The following is a 13,070-nucleotide window of genomic DNA, read 5'->3' as shown; positions in this document are numbered from 1 at the left end:
CGCACGCGCCGCGCCCCGTGGGGCGGGGGAGGATGGGGGGGCCCCGCTTGGCTCGGGGACGGGGCGCGGGCGCCACCACGTGATGTAGAACGACCAATCGGCGCGCCCCACCGCGCCCGGCGCACTCCTGCGCGGAAGCGGCCCGGGCTGGGCGGGCGAAGCTCCGCCCGGAGTCGGGCACGGCTCGCGCCTGGCGCTTCCGGTGCGCGGCGCGGCGCATGCGCGCTGGGCCCGGCGTCAGCTGATCCAGCGCCTCCTTTGCCGCCGGCGGAGGGACTCGGGCGGATTCGGGCGCGCCGGGCCGGCCCAGGTGAGACGCTCGGCCCCCTCTCCCCCTGCCTTGCACCGCTGCCTCCGCCTCTCCCGCGCTGCGCCCGGGGTTGCCCTCCTCTGCGGTAAAGGAGGGGAGGGGGTCGGCTCTCGCCGCTTCCCGCCCCGCTCGCACCCTGCCCGGGAAGGACGCGGTCTCCCCGTGGAGCCGCTCGCAGAGGGAGCGGGGCCCCCGGCTCTGCGGAGCGGGTGTCGCCGGGGCCCTGGGCAGCCGACCTTCAGGGAGCCGTGTCCCGGCAGGACAGCCCGCTGGAGGCGGCCATGCGCTTCCCCGCCCCGCTTCGCAGGGAGCAGAGACCCGGAAAGCGAAGCAGCCCCTGAATGAGAAACCTGCCGAGCGCTCGCTGGTCGAAGACGCCCAATGAGATGCTCTAGGGCTATGCCAGAATTCCTTACCGAAAAGAGACAGGCTGATAGCGGCTGGGTTCCAGTGCCAGGTCATCCCACCATCTTGAGTGGGTGGATCTGAATCTTTCGGTGCCTTGACCGCAGCCCAGCAGAGAGCGAGCAGCGCGGTTGTGGAAGAGGAATGCTGCTGCGGGCTTCTCGCTGCCGCCCATCCGTGCCACAAGAGAAGCCTGTTGTTTTGCAGTTGGATATCCTGGTAGCACATCAGATGTGCCTCCTATTCCTGTAGCCAGTGACAGAATTCTGCCGTAGATGAGGTGTTTCAAACATCACCCTTGGCATTCACTTAAAGGCAAGAGAGAAATCTTGCACGACTGGATTCTGGATGATATTGTTCATGTTACGGGTAGCTGTGACACTGGAGTATGTGACACGTATGTGTCAAGATCCATCCATTCCATGCAGCTGCCCAAAGTGATTTACTTTCTTAGGAAGAATGTAAAGTCTTTCTTCCTGATATTTTACTGTCTTCCCTCGGAGAATTTGCACTCCTGCTGGGCATGAAAGCAATTTGGTGATCGTTTTATTCATTGTAATGCAATACTTCAGCAAAGTACACTGGCTATTTGATCTAGCATGGTATTTGAAATGCTAATTCTGCTTGCTGAAGTGGAGAGGGGCTGGAAAAGTAGGAAAACCTGCTGATAGACTGCTAGAAGTGATTTATTAGTAAGGACCTGTGAAATACAAACTGGCATTTGCAAGTGGAAGTTTGAGTAACTGAGGCAGATCTTCAGTGTGTTGTAAGTTGTGCTGTATTTGTGCTGACTTCTGCACTCTGCAGATCTGCAGCAGTTGAATGTTTGGCTTCTCTGTGCTTTCAAGGCCTTTTCAATGACGAGCAAATATAAACATGTGTATATATACCTACATTTTATTATTTTCTATAGAATATGTGAAGTGAGATCAGAATCTAGAGGTCTTTGAATTACCAAAAATACTGCAGATTATTTTTGCTGTGACTGTCAGTCTGTAATGCAAAATCCTCTGGGAAAGCTTTATTCTTTTATGTGGGGAAAAAATTAGTCTTAATTTTGTGATCAGGTGGCAAAGTCTGACATTCAGAAATACTAAATCACCATGGACATTAACTTGAGAGAACAGGGAAGGACAAATTAAGGCAACAGTGGAAAATGGCTGCTGGCATCAGCTGACTGTTCAAAGGGGGGTTGCAGTCTTGTGTTGCAATAGTAACACAAGATCTCTGTTTCCTGTAAGTGCTGCCTTGTCATTTTCCAAATCAAGAATTATTTTCTACAGGTTGTGCTAATAGTGTTGAGCCATGAGTGATTAGTGTTGCTTCATTTTTATAGAGCATTAGCTTAAATTTAGCTTTTGTTTTGGTCTAAGTGTATATTAACAGTTTTATGCCTCATTGGCCCCCATTTATGAAGGCTGTGGGCCTTAAGTGTCCTTCTGTTGTCTAAATTTTTTTCCCAGGATGACTTCACGCATTTATCTTCCAGACTTGCATGTGTGCTGGTGATACACATTGTCATCCAAAGCTGCTATAGACCAGCAGGTTACCAGATGATTCCCCTGAAGATCCTTTTGGAGGCACTGTGCATTCCCCCTTGTGATTTCATGCCATAATGGTGTCTCTTTGGGTTCTCAAGCCCTGAAAGTTCCTACTGATGGGTTTCCCTCTTGATTTGAAATTGCATATTTATGAGCTATGGCTGCATTCCTAATTACTCTTTTAGAAAGAGTAAAAGGATTACAGGATAACCTAGTTGGGGTCTTTGGTTACTTTGATTTTGACCATAAAATGTTGAATGCTACTGCTGACCAAGTAGTAATCCCTCTTTTTTTTTAATCTGTCTTTTTAAGAAAACTCTACAAAACACAAACCATGCAGTAACCCAATGCTACATTGCCTGAAATATATTCTTTCCTCCATGCTTGTTTCATAGGTTAAAAAATGGGGGATTTCAGACTTGGAAATATTGAGGCATTCTTGAACAATGGTATCCACATGGTTTTTTTTTTTTTTAGGCTGGAGTTTTGCCAATGAAAACAGACCATGTAGTCAACTGGAATATCATGCTCATTCATTATTACTCGATATCTTAAAACATGTGACTTCTTTAGCCTTCCAGCTGGGCAGAGAGAAACAGGGTCCTACTCCAGCAGAAGAAGCAGAATTAATTTAAACTTTTCAGCCTTTTTTTTTTTTCCTGTACAGAATAAGCCAAAAATCACCTAAATGACCAACATGCAAAACCGGTTTTGACTGGATCTTCTGTTTGTCATTGTTGTATCTTCTTTTATGGTATAAAAAGCCTTTTGCTTGTCTTTGATGTGCTGACTCCATTCTTCCCTTTGGGAGTGGACAGCTAAGCTTATACCAAATTCTTGGGTTTGGTCATCTGTCATGGCATTAAGTTCTGCACTGATAAATATTTTTTGTTTGGTTGCTTTATTTCATCCAAGCATTTATTTCTTCTGTGTTTGTCAAGCTCTCAACTTCAACACTCCCATGTCTCAGAAACATTGACCATTTGCTGCCAGCTTTTTAGATGTCCATACATGATTTGGCTGTTCTGACAGACTTTGCCTTCCAAGGCCTGGCTTTACTGAAATGATACACTTCCTGTGAAAACCAGTAAGATGTATATGGATAAATCCTGAAAGTCTAACAGACCTTGTTACTACCATTTAACCAAATGGCAGATAAAGAGCAGTTTTAGCTGCTGAATTTATTTGCTCCCTTCATCAACTTGACTGCTTCTCTGAGCTTGTGTAATGGTAAAATTCAGTGTCACTGCCCACTCTGTTCAGAAATAATTTGTCTGACAGTGGCCCCTCTTTTAATTTTGTCATAGTTTACAACATTTTGGGGAGTCTATTATGTTCAAATCAAAAGAAATCAGCAGGGACCAAAACTAGTATGGGAAGCTGCCCCAGTTAACCGAGACTCATTGTACTGAAGAGATAAATGAGCTAAAAAGCCTGCTGGAAATAGACCCATTGCAGATACAAATGCTTGAGAGAAGTGGTGTTCTAGAGGGTAATATAAAAACCTTAACTTTGTCCTTCCTAATCACTTGAAAAGTGCTCCCGTTGTAAGGATTCTCATAACCAAGTTGAAATTTTGGTACTCTGGTGAGTTTCAGCTGACCAGTCTGCCCAGCTGTGTTTCTGCCAGACAGCATCCCCTGAAAAATGCCAGAATGTGTACTGTGAAGATGCTGTGTCCCATCTATTGGCTGCTGCAAGCTGTGCTTGCTTACTGAAGTGGTTTGTGGTGGTTCATGTAGGAGAGAGGTGGTTTAGATGTCTGTGATGCAGGTCTGTGTTCTGTGCCCTAAGCATGAAGAGCAGTCCTGTTGTGGTTGGGATGGTTGGGTGTGAGGAGATCCAGAAAGGATATTGGAAAAGCCGTGGGCTTCATAGAGAGACAGCTGTGTCTTTATGGAAATAACTTATTACAGCTGGACAAAACCTTTCAGGTATTCAAGTTTTGTCTAAGAGCCTAAAGAATGACTTGACCGTTTTTTAATACAAAGAAAAAGAAACTACATCTTCCAAGAATTTCAGTTAGTGGAGCAAATGTTTGGCCCTTGTTCTTGTTACACTGTATCCTTACTTTATTTCCCACTCTGAAAGTAAGACCTTAAAAATCAGCTCTTCAGAAAAACCCTAAGATTGTATTTCAGACTAACTGCAGACTATATTGGTAAAGATGGCTAAATAAGCAATTATATTATGTGAATTGCCTATAGATCCTTAAAATTTTAAGGGTTTTGTTATCATGGGATAAATTTGCATGAGCTGGTAGATATTCAGGCAACCACCACAATATGTAGTTTAAACAAAGTTAAAATCTAATATGTTGGAAGGCCTCTGGCTGTTCTGAAGAAGCTGTGAATACTTCAGGTGTTATTTTATTTGAACATAAAATTTCCAAATGAAGCTTAACTTGCTTTAAAACATAAAGATGCAGTTTTTCATTACAGGGAAAGTCAATCTCGACTTAATTTCCTTTTACTGGAATCCAGTGCCAATAGGTGTGCTGTGATTCCAACCAGGTGTTTCATTATACCAAAGGTGCTATACCAGAGTACTTCTGTCTGCTAGGGATGCTGGATCTTTCTCAAAGACTTTCATGCAGACTCACTCCTGGTTCAGCTCTTCAAACTAGCTGTCAAATACGTTGCATAATAAACTGAAGATTCCATAATATCCTAACTTTAAAGGTGACCTGAAGCTTTAAAGGTGTAATGATGAAATGCTTATTCCAAACTCATGCTCAGTACTTTAGCCATTGCACCTGGGGAGAAGGGGTTAAGCAGTAGTGAGGATTATAGAGGAGACACTGTGTTGTAATGAGCCCAAACGACTTGTGTGATTCTATGTGTAAAACTGAACCTGACTTAAAAATCTAGCAACAGTTGTTTTGTCAAATTGCACACCTTTTGTCTGTTGAGGTAAGATCTTCAACTCTTCAGAAGTCACTCTGCTGAACTGTAGTAAAGTTTGCTGTTATAGTTGCTTGCAGCTATGTATTAATTTCAATGTTTATCATCTTAAAGGTTAGAGCAACAAAAAGTATTTCAAGTATCAGTGCCAAATACACCTGAAAATCGAGTGACTTTCACTTAGTAAAAGCTAGGGTAGACTTTAGTTTAGCAGTAACATTAGTGAGGTTAATGAAAACTGTTCATCTAGAGGAGATGACTGAGCATTGCACTGAGCAGATGGCTGCAGAACTTTTCAGCCCTAGCAACTAGATGACAGGATCAGGATAAGAAAAGAAGGTCACTGTAGAACACAGAAATGAATTTTGTATTAGTGTTCTGTAGTATGGTTTGGATTTCAGTTGTGTTAGATCTTTCTTTTGTGTGAAAGTCTACCAAGCCAAAGGGCAGAATGTGTAGCAGGCTGAAAGGAATGTCAAATTTTTCACAGTAATAAAACTGTGAAGCAATGTAGCAAGAACTAAGGAGAGGCTCATCAATTTCCTCCTCTGGAGAAGCCTCAGCTGAGCGGAAAGAATTGGTATAGAAAACCCTATTATGGAAAACTGTAGCATATGAGTCAGTTGATGAACATTTTTTCACATGGACAATGTGGTTTTCTCTAGTAATAGGAGTATTTTAATGGATTTAGCTATGTTCTTTATCACTTCTAGATATAGCATGGTAGCTGCATTTGATGTTTGAAGGCCGCTTATCTACTGAGCTGATCAGATCTTCAGTGGGTCAAAGTACTTATGCAATGAACACCTTGCCAGCCTTTCTGTCTAGTTTTATTTTAGCTTTTGACTTCTTAGTCATGTTCAAACAGCTTTGTTCTAGTATTGTTCTGGGCTAACTGAAGGAATTTCCCAAGCTGCTGAATAAAAGCTTGGGTGCTCGAGTAACAACTTGTAGTGGTGGTACATCTTGCATGGGCAGACTTTACATCCTTGCTTGAGGAATATATACTTTATGTTGTATATATGTATCAAATATAAATATATTGTTACATCTTTAGCTTGTATGCAAGGCATGATGTTTATTTGAAGTATCAAACTTGTATGTATTGGGATGGCCACAGCTAAGTCCCCATCTGTTTTTAGGAAGAGGGCAGTAGGACCTTGTGGTCCTTGTGACCTTCAAGAATTCAGTGTTGCATGGTCTCACTTTGTAGCCATCATGTGTTGCAATGACAGTGGCAGCATAATTCTCTTTCCTTGAATACACACAGATTTATGTGTACGTGTGCTGAGCAAAGCAAGCTTCATGTGGGAGGAGTGGGCTTATAAGACCCCAAGGAACAAGTTATGTGAAAGATAAATAGTCTTACAGGGTTGCAGATGGGTCCACAGTATGCAGCTGAGCATCACTCAAGCAGGTTCTGGATTTTTCTAGAGCAGAAATGGCCTCAAGTTGGCCTGTGACAACTGAAATTGTATGAATAACTAAGTGGAAAAATGTCCATATTGTTGAGTTTAAGAAATTCTTTCTGGCTCAGAGCTTGTGGCGGGAAGGTTGATGCTGTTCACTTCACAATGTGTGTGTCATGAGAAGACTGAGCCACATGGTTGTGTTGAGCACAGGACGTGACTCCTGCCTGGTTCCATTACAGTGTAGATGACATGGTTGGAAGGTGTTTGATATAGCAGAGGGTTGTGCTGCCATACAGAGGAACCTGGACTGGAAAAATGGGCTGATGGGAATCCCATGGAGTTTGACAAAGGGATGTGCTAAGTCCTGCACCTGAGGCAAAATAACTACATATCCTGCTACAGGCTGAGAACTGACCGAGTGCTGAAAAGAACTGGGGGTCCCCAAGCTGGACATCAGCTGGCAATGTGCCCTTGTGGCAAAGGCAGCCAGCACTGTCCTGGGCTGTGTTTGGAAGAATCCTGCCAACAGGTTCAGGGAGGTGGTTTTTCACCTTGGTTAAACTTGATAGAAACCACATCTAGAGTGCTGTGTCTGGTTCTGGGTTCTCCAGTAGAAGAAAGATGTGGCTTAGTGGTGTGCATCCAGAAAAGGGCCACAAGGACTGTTAAGCATGTGGAGGTAGAAAAAGCAGATGAGAGAGCTGGGATTATGTAGCCTCAGGAAGAGAAGGCTCTGAGAATCTCATTGTAAAGTATATAAACACCTGATGGGAGGGAGCAAAGAGGATGGAGCCAGACTCTTCTTAGTGGTATCTGCTGAAGTAAAATGACACAATGGGCACAAACTGAAATACAGGGAATTCCCTGTAAACATAGGAAAACACTTTTTACTGCAGGGGTGTCTAAACACTGGAACAGGTTGCCCAGAGAGTTGTGGTGGCTTCATCCTTAGAGGTAATCAAAACACATTTGGATATGGCCCTGAGCAGCAAACATCAGCTTGCTTGGAGCTGGGGGTTGGAAGTAGATGATTGCCAGAGGTGCCCCCCCAACCTCAGTAATTCAGTTGTTTGGTGACTGAGAAATCTGGAGTAATTTCTCCTGCTGTCTTGTAGTAAAATTATAGCTCTGCATACTGTGAAGAAGCAGGTTTCCTGAGAATACCATTGGGCTTCCTTTCCCAGTGACCTGTGTTAGATTTCTGGGCATGTTGTTTTTTGTGGGACAGATTCTAGATAAGAAAATGCTGCCAAACCTCTGCATTTGTCTAGTAATTCAGGCACTGTATTCTTTTTTTTTTTTTTTTTTTAATACTTCCTCCTAAAGATATCATCTATTAGAAGGGGAAGTTTAAACTGTCCTAGTTACAGGACATCTGTGGCAGTGATTATCCGGTTATTTATGAGGCCCTTGCAACAGATCTTCATGCAGCTGGACACTGGGATTTATGCACTGTGCCAGAGTCTGGTCAGGTGAACACAGTGAATGTCAGCAGCCTTGAATCTGAAGCATCACTCCAATGTGACACTAAGTTAATTGTCCAGTGTAGGTGGTGATCTTTACTATCCTGTAATGTCTAGGTTTTTACTAAGAAGAGGTATTATTTTCTTTGGAAAACTCTTTGGCTACACTTCACTGTTTATGCCTATTAAGCTTTCCTGGATATCAAATGTAAGGGCTTATATTCTGACTCTTATTTTTCTACCCTTGGAAATCAAACCACATTAGTCTGTTTCAGATATACTAAAATCTATGACCTTCAAGTTCAAAGTTATTCCAGCAGAATGATTCCTACCATTGATGACTTACTGATGTCACGCTGGTGCTTCCAAATTACTGATACTGTGCTCTTCACTAGAGTTGTGGTTAGTGTCTAGGCTTTTGTGGCAGTCTGAAGTGTTGGTAATCCTAGAACTTGCAGAGATAGACTTGAGAAGTTGTGAAGACTGCAGGGAACTCTTCAGCTTCATGCAGGTTCTTAGGGAGGGATCACACTGCCCGTGTTCTGTTCAGCATATGGGGCAGTGCCTGTCGATCTCTGAAAACAGATTCCAGCAGCTGTCACTCAGGGTGGCACAGCTCTCTGCATTGTTGAGGTGTTGGATGCCGTGCAATTGCCTTAGTGCTTCTGCTGGCCAGGGAAAGGGCTTCTGAGTGCAAGGAAGCCCCACAAGACTCCTGGAAGCAATCAATACTGTTCAACATGCTCAGGCAATTAGTATTGCAGTGTGCTCAGCGCCTCCCTGTGCAGTCTCTTATTAAGCAGTTGCTCTGTTAAGCTCTTCCAGAGCACAGCACACACTGACATGGCTGCATTACACTGGAGGGCTGGCAGGTGAACGGATCCCAGCAGAAAACATGCACCTCTTTCAAGGATTTTTGTGTGGTTGTAAGCACCACTCGGGATATTGGAATTCCTGGCTTTGTAGGAGGCCCTTAATGCAAAGGCCGAAGCCTTTTAATTTCTTCTGCTCAGTCCTGTGCGGTAGGGAGAGCACAGATGGGAGTTCAGCTGGGCTCGAGGTGGCTGGAATTGCTATTGCGGCATTCCTGGGTGCTGGTGGGAGAGAGAGGGAGAGAGAGACTGATGACTCATCAAGTCAGGTGGTTGTGCCTCTGCTGTGTGTCAGAAATTTCCTTCCCCTCTGCAGCAGCTTTCTCATCCCTCTGTGTAGGGGCACTAGAAGGACGATTATTTTGCAAGCGGTGATGCTTCACTGCTGAATTCTAGCTTTTGAATTGGGCCTGTGGGTTTTTGATACTCCCCGCTTCTGCAAAATAAGGTAAGGAACTGTGTTTATGTGATAAAATTGTCGTAGATTTTCATCCTTGCTGCAAGAAGGCTCCTTCTAAAAATCTCACCGGAGTCTGAATTTTGAAAAAAAAATCTTTGCGCTCATGCAATTTGTCGTGTGAATTCTGCATCTGATCAAATGTTAGGAGCAAAACCCAGGAACAGTGAAGCAAAACTGGTTTCTCCAACATTGAGAGCAGGGCAGTTACATTTTTGGGGCTACTGTGTAACCAGATTACTGTGCTGGGGAGAAACCAAGATAGAAAGCTCAGGTTGTGGGCTCTTTCATGTTTAATTAGGACTTGAAAATCAGTGTAATAAATCACCTTTTAGTTAGAGAAGGTTCTGCTGCAAGCAATACTTTGATTTCTGGCACTATTAATCAGAATATGACTGCTAGAGCTTAAGAACATGTTTGAAATCAATTGGTGAACTGTTTTAGATGAGGAAGATATAAATTGCAAAGGATACAAGATGCATCTTTACTCATAAGGGAATTAAAAATAAGCTAAAATCCTATGTAGGTGTGCTAGTGGACTTTTGTAGGAGGGAATTGAATATAGTGCCTAATATCTTGTGTTGGCAAGAGGCCTTTCAAAGGCCTCGGGGGCTCTGTAGATTTCTGAAATGGTCAGCTACCATGGCTTCTGGGGTACATATATGCTTTAGGGAATTTCATTTTCTTTGAGTACTGGCAATGAACGCATCTAACAAGGTAGGAAGGTAAGGCAGCATTTTGACCCTCAAGGACTTTTCCATATAAATTGAAAATCCGTAGTACTAGTACACAAGCACAAGAAAATGATGCAGAGATAAATAACAGCTTTTTTTTTTTTTTTTTTTTTTTTCTTAATTTGTATTCAGTGTTAAAAGATGTGTAGCCTCTTAAAAAGCGGTCAGCCTGGCTGGGTGGGCACTGGCTTTGTGTTGACTGTACTTTGGAGGAATAGTGGAGGTAAAACAAAGGTGAGAACAAATCCATCTTTTGCACTTGAAATAGTTAATAGGTATGTGTTTAAAAGCTGTTGGTGCGCATGCTAGAGATCATGGTAAAGACAGAGTTTATGATTGTATTGCTAGGTGGTCTAGTGGAGGAATCCCCTGCTCTTTTACTTGGCTTGGCCAGTAATTTGGAAAGGTGGCTGGAGGAAGAGCGTGGGAGCAGAGCAGCCACAGGAACAAGAGAGGCAGGTGCTGGCTGTCAGGATGTTGCCATTTAACTGCAGAATGGCTGTTCTTAGGTTCTTACTTGCCTCCCTAAAAGGTAAACAGTCGCTTCAAGCAGGTTTTGATTATGAAGAAAAGCTAATTTAAATTGAAACTGGCCCAGTGTTCCTGATTTTCCTTGCCTTTGTAATTTGACTCTTTCATATGGGATGTTGTCTAATTGCCAAGCTGTGTCACTAATTCAGTTATGAGAATGTGGTTTAACTCTCTGCTGTGCTTTTAGAGATGTTGATAGTAAGACACTGGATGTTGTTCTGTATGGTATATTGAAGTACATGTTTAATTTGAATTTATAAGAACAGCTGCTTCTTTTGGTATGAACAGCAATTGTGCTTGCTTGAGTTTTAGTTGTTAAAAGCAAAAAAGATGAGATCGTTGTGTTAGTCAGATCAGAACCAGCTCATACCAGCTGCTCAGGAACTGCAGATTGCTTTGCGAGGACTTCCCCTCTGCCATTTGTCAGAGGAGGCATTTGAGAAAAAAAGCAGTAAAATTAAAATTGTCTCCTGGCTCTAAACACCTGGAAGTGTGAAGGATAACACACTATCCTGGCTATAGAAGGTAGAGGGATCTAATGGATATCTGGCTTAGCCTTTGGGCTCAAGACCCATTAACAAGTCTGCTCCAAGCTGGTGGTGACTGAGCCATGATCAGCTGTTGTGGTGGCTGCTGTGGAATAAATCAGTGGCAGCCATGATAGACAGTACACTGCACAGAGACATGGAGCCTGGGACAAGCCATTCCTTCAGGATGAACAGGAGTTTGGAATTGTGGGAGATTTTTTCTTAAGGAGCGGTGCCACCAATTTAAAATTTATAGATCAGTAAAGAGGCTGAGGGGCAGAGGACTTGTATTGTTGTATTAAAAAGCTGGAAAACAGTTGTAGGATTTCAAGAATAGCAGAAGTCAGCTACTGCTCCCAAAGAATAGGCAAAAACATATCCTTTAATTGCACTGGAAAGGGTGGCAATGGATTTGTTGTCTTGCTTATTGTACATGGGGCAGATTTTAAGCCTGAGTACTCCTTTGTATTTGCTGCCTTGTGGAAGAGGCTGGGTTGGATTAGGCTGCTCTCAAAGACTTGAGTGTGAGTGTCAACGGATGCCTCCCAGTTCATGTCACCAAACCAGGGGCCTTGCTGCTGATTAGCACAGGAGCGTTCTGTGCTGGGGCTGCCATAGCACACCTTTCACCAATGCTGTGTCCTAAGGGTGTCTGTACACCTAGGAGTGTCTTCCTAAGAGGGAAGAATGTGGCCTTACAGTTCTCTAACACCCATCAGTTTCCAAGGTAACACACAGCATGACAAGGGCTCACAAAGCAAAACCATTTAATCCGCTGATCCCACCACACAGGAAGCAGGACAGCCCAACTGTCTGCCACAGGACAAGCAGGGATGGAGGAAGTCTGCTGCTAAAACAGCTTTTCCTGTGCCAGTTGTTCAGATTTGCTAAACAGTTACTGGCAAGAGATGACAGCCTGTTGTTTAACTGTTGCAAGTTGAGGCTTTTGCCCATTATTCAGCACAATTCTCCTGTAATGCTCTGAGGGTTTCACTGAGAGCAAAGACTGCGTATTATGTAGCTGTGAGACACATAGAAAGGATTCAAATGTTTGTGTGCTGGTGCTTCTGAAAATCTGTGTTTCTTCCTATAAATACTGTGATTCAGCACCTCAGGATAGCAAAAATTGAATTTTCACAATTAATATTTGTAGTATTGCATTTTAGAGACTGGTGGCAGTAAAGCAGACCCAGAACATTCTCTTGCTCACTCAGAATCATGGAAGACTCCATATTTTGAAGGAGGGTGATGAGATGTGGAATACAAAAGAGATTTTCTCTTATTTAAATATCCTATTACCAAGCTTAAAAACAGTGCAACAGTGTTAGGGCATTGTTGCACTGCATCTTTTTCGTTCAGTAGCATTCTGTGGAGCATGTTATGGAGTGATGTTCTACTCCTGTGTTCCTCAGTAAGGAATCTCAGATCTTTTGTTTGTTTAAATCAGTTACTTTTTCACTTTTTACAGCTTCAAAATCAGTTAAAAGTGCTTAAGGCTAAGGTGCTTCATGCTATGAGTTCAGAGTTCTTTTTAACTGAAAATAAGAAGAGAGCAGAGGGAAGAGGAAGAACTTATTACCTGTGTGTTCTTCAGGACTGACTCTTTTTTCTTTTGTTCAGTTGAACAGGCAAAATGGACTTCTCCAAACTCCCCAAAATTCGTGATGAGGACAGAGAGGCTTTTGTTGGCTATGTTTATGGAGTCTCAGGACCTGGTAAGTATTATTTTGTAAAGGAAGTCCATAAATTTTGTTTTATCTAGGATCTTGTTAATCTTCACTTGAAAGCAGAGAAGTATAAAAGGGCTCTGGGTGGTGCTTTTCATCTTTTTCTTTTTGGGTGGGGGACTTCAAGAAGGATTACTGATTTATAGTATGACAAACTATTAAAAAGACTGCTAACAAGGTGTTACTAT

The 13,070-nt window shown here is 43.2% G+C and overlaps 1 protein-coding gene across 2 annotated transcripts in view; it reads left to right on the top strand.

Annotated features, from left to right (window-relative positions):
• Nucleotides 1–151: 151 nt before the first annotated feature.
• The window catches only part of ATP6V1A (ATPase H+ transporting V1 subunit A), a 30,594-nt gene continuing 17,675 nt past the window's right edge, over nt 152–13,070 (top strand). Inside the window, exons 1-2 of one of the 2 annotated variants that reach the window (XM_068181909.1) lie at nt 152–310; nt 12,776–12,870. In XM_068181909.1, coding sequence (XP_068038010.1) covers nt 12,789–12,870 — 82 coding nt within the window. In that variant the 5' untranslated portion in view covers nt 152–310; nt 12,776–12,788. Of the gene's footprint in view, nt 311–9,193; nt 9,355–12,775; nt 12,871–13,070 lie in introns of those variants that run through there. The other variant, XM_068181910.1, reaches the window with a different exon arrangement.

Source organism: Anomalospiza imberbis, chromosome 2 (assembly GCF_031753505.1).
Source record: "Anomalospiza imberbis isolate Cuckoo-Finch-1a 21T00152 chromosome 2, ASM3175350v1, whole genome shotgun sequence".
In the NCBI taxonomy this organism is placed as follows: Eukaryota; Metazoa; Chordata; class Aves; order Passeriformes; family Viduidae; genus Anomalospiza; species Anomalospiza imberbis.
The sequence above is the reverse complement of the archived record's forward strand: the minus strand, read 5'-3'. Positions and strand labels throughout refer to the sequence as shown.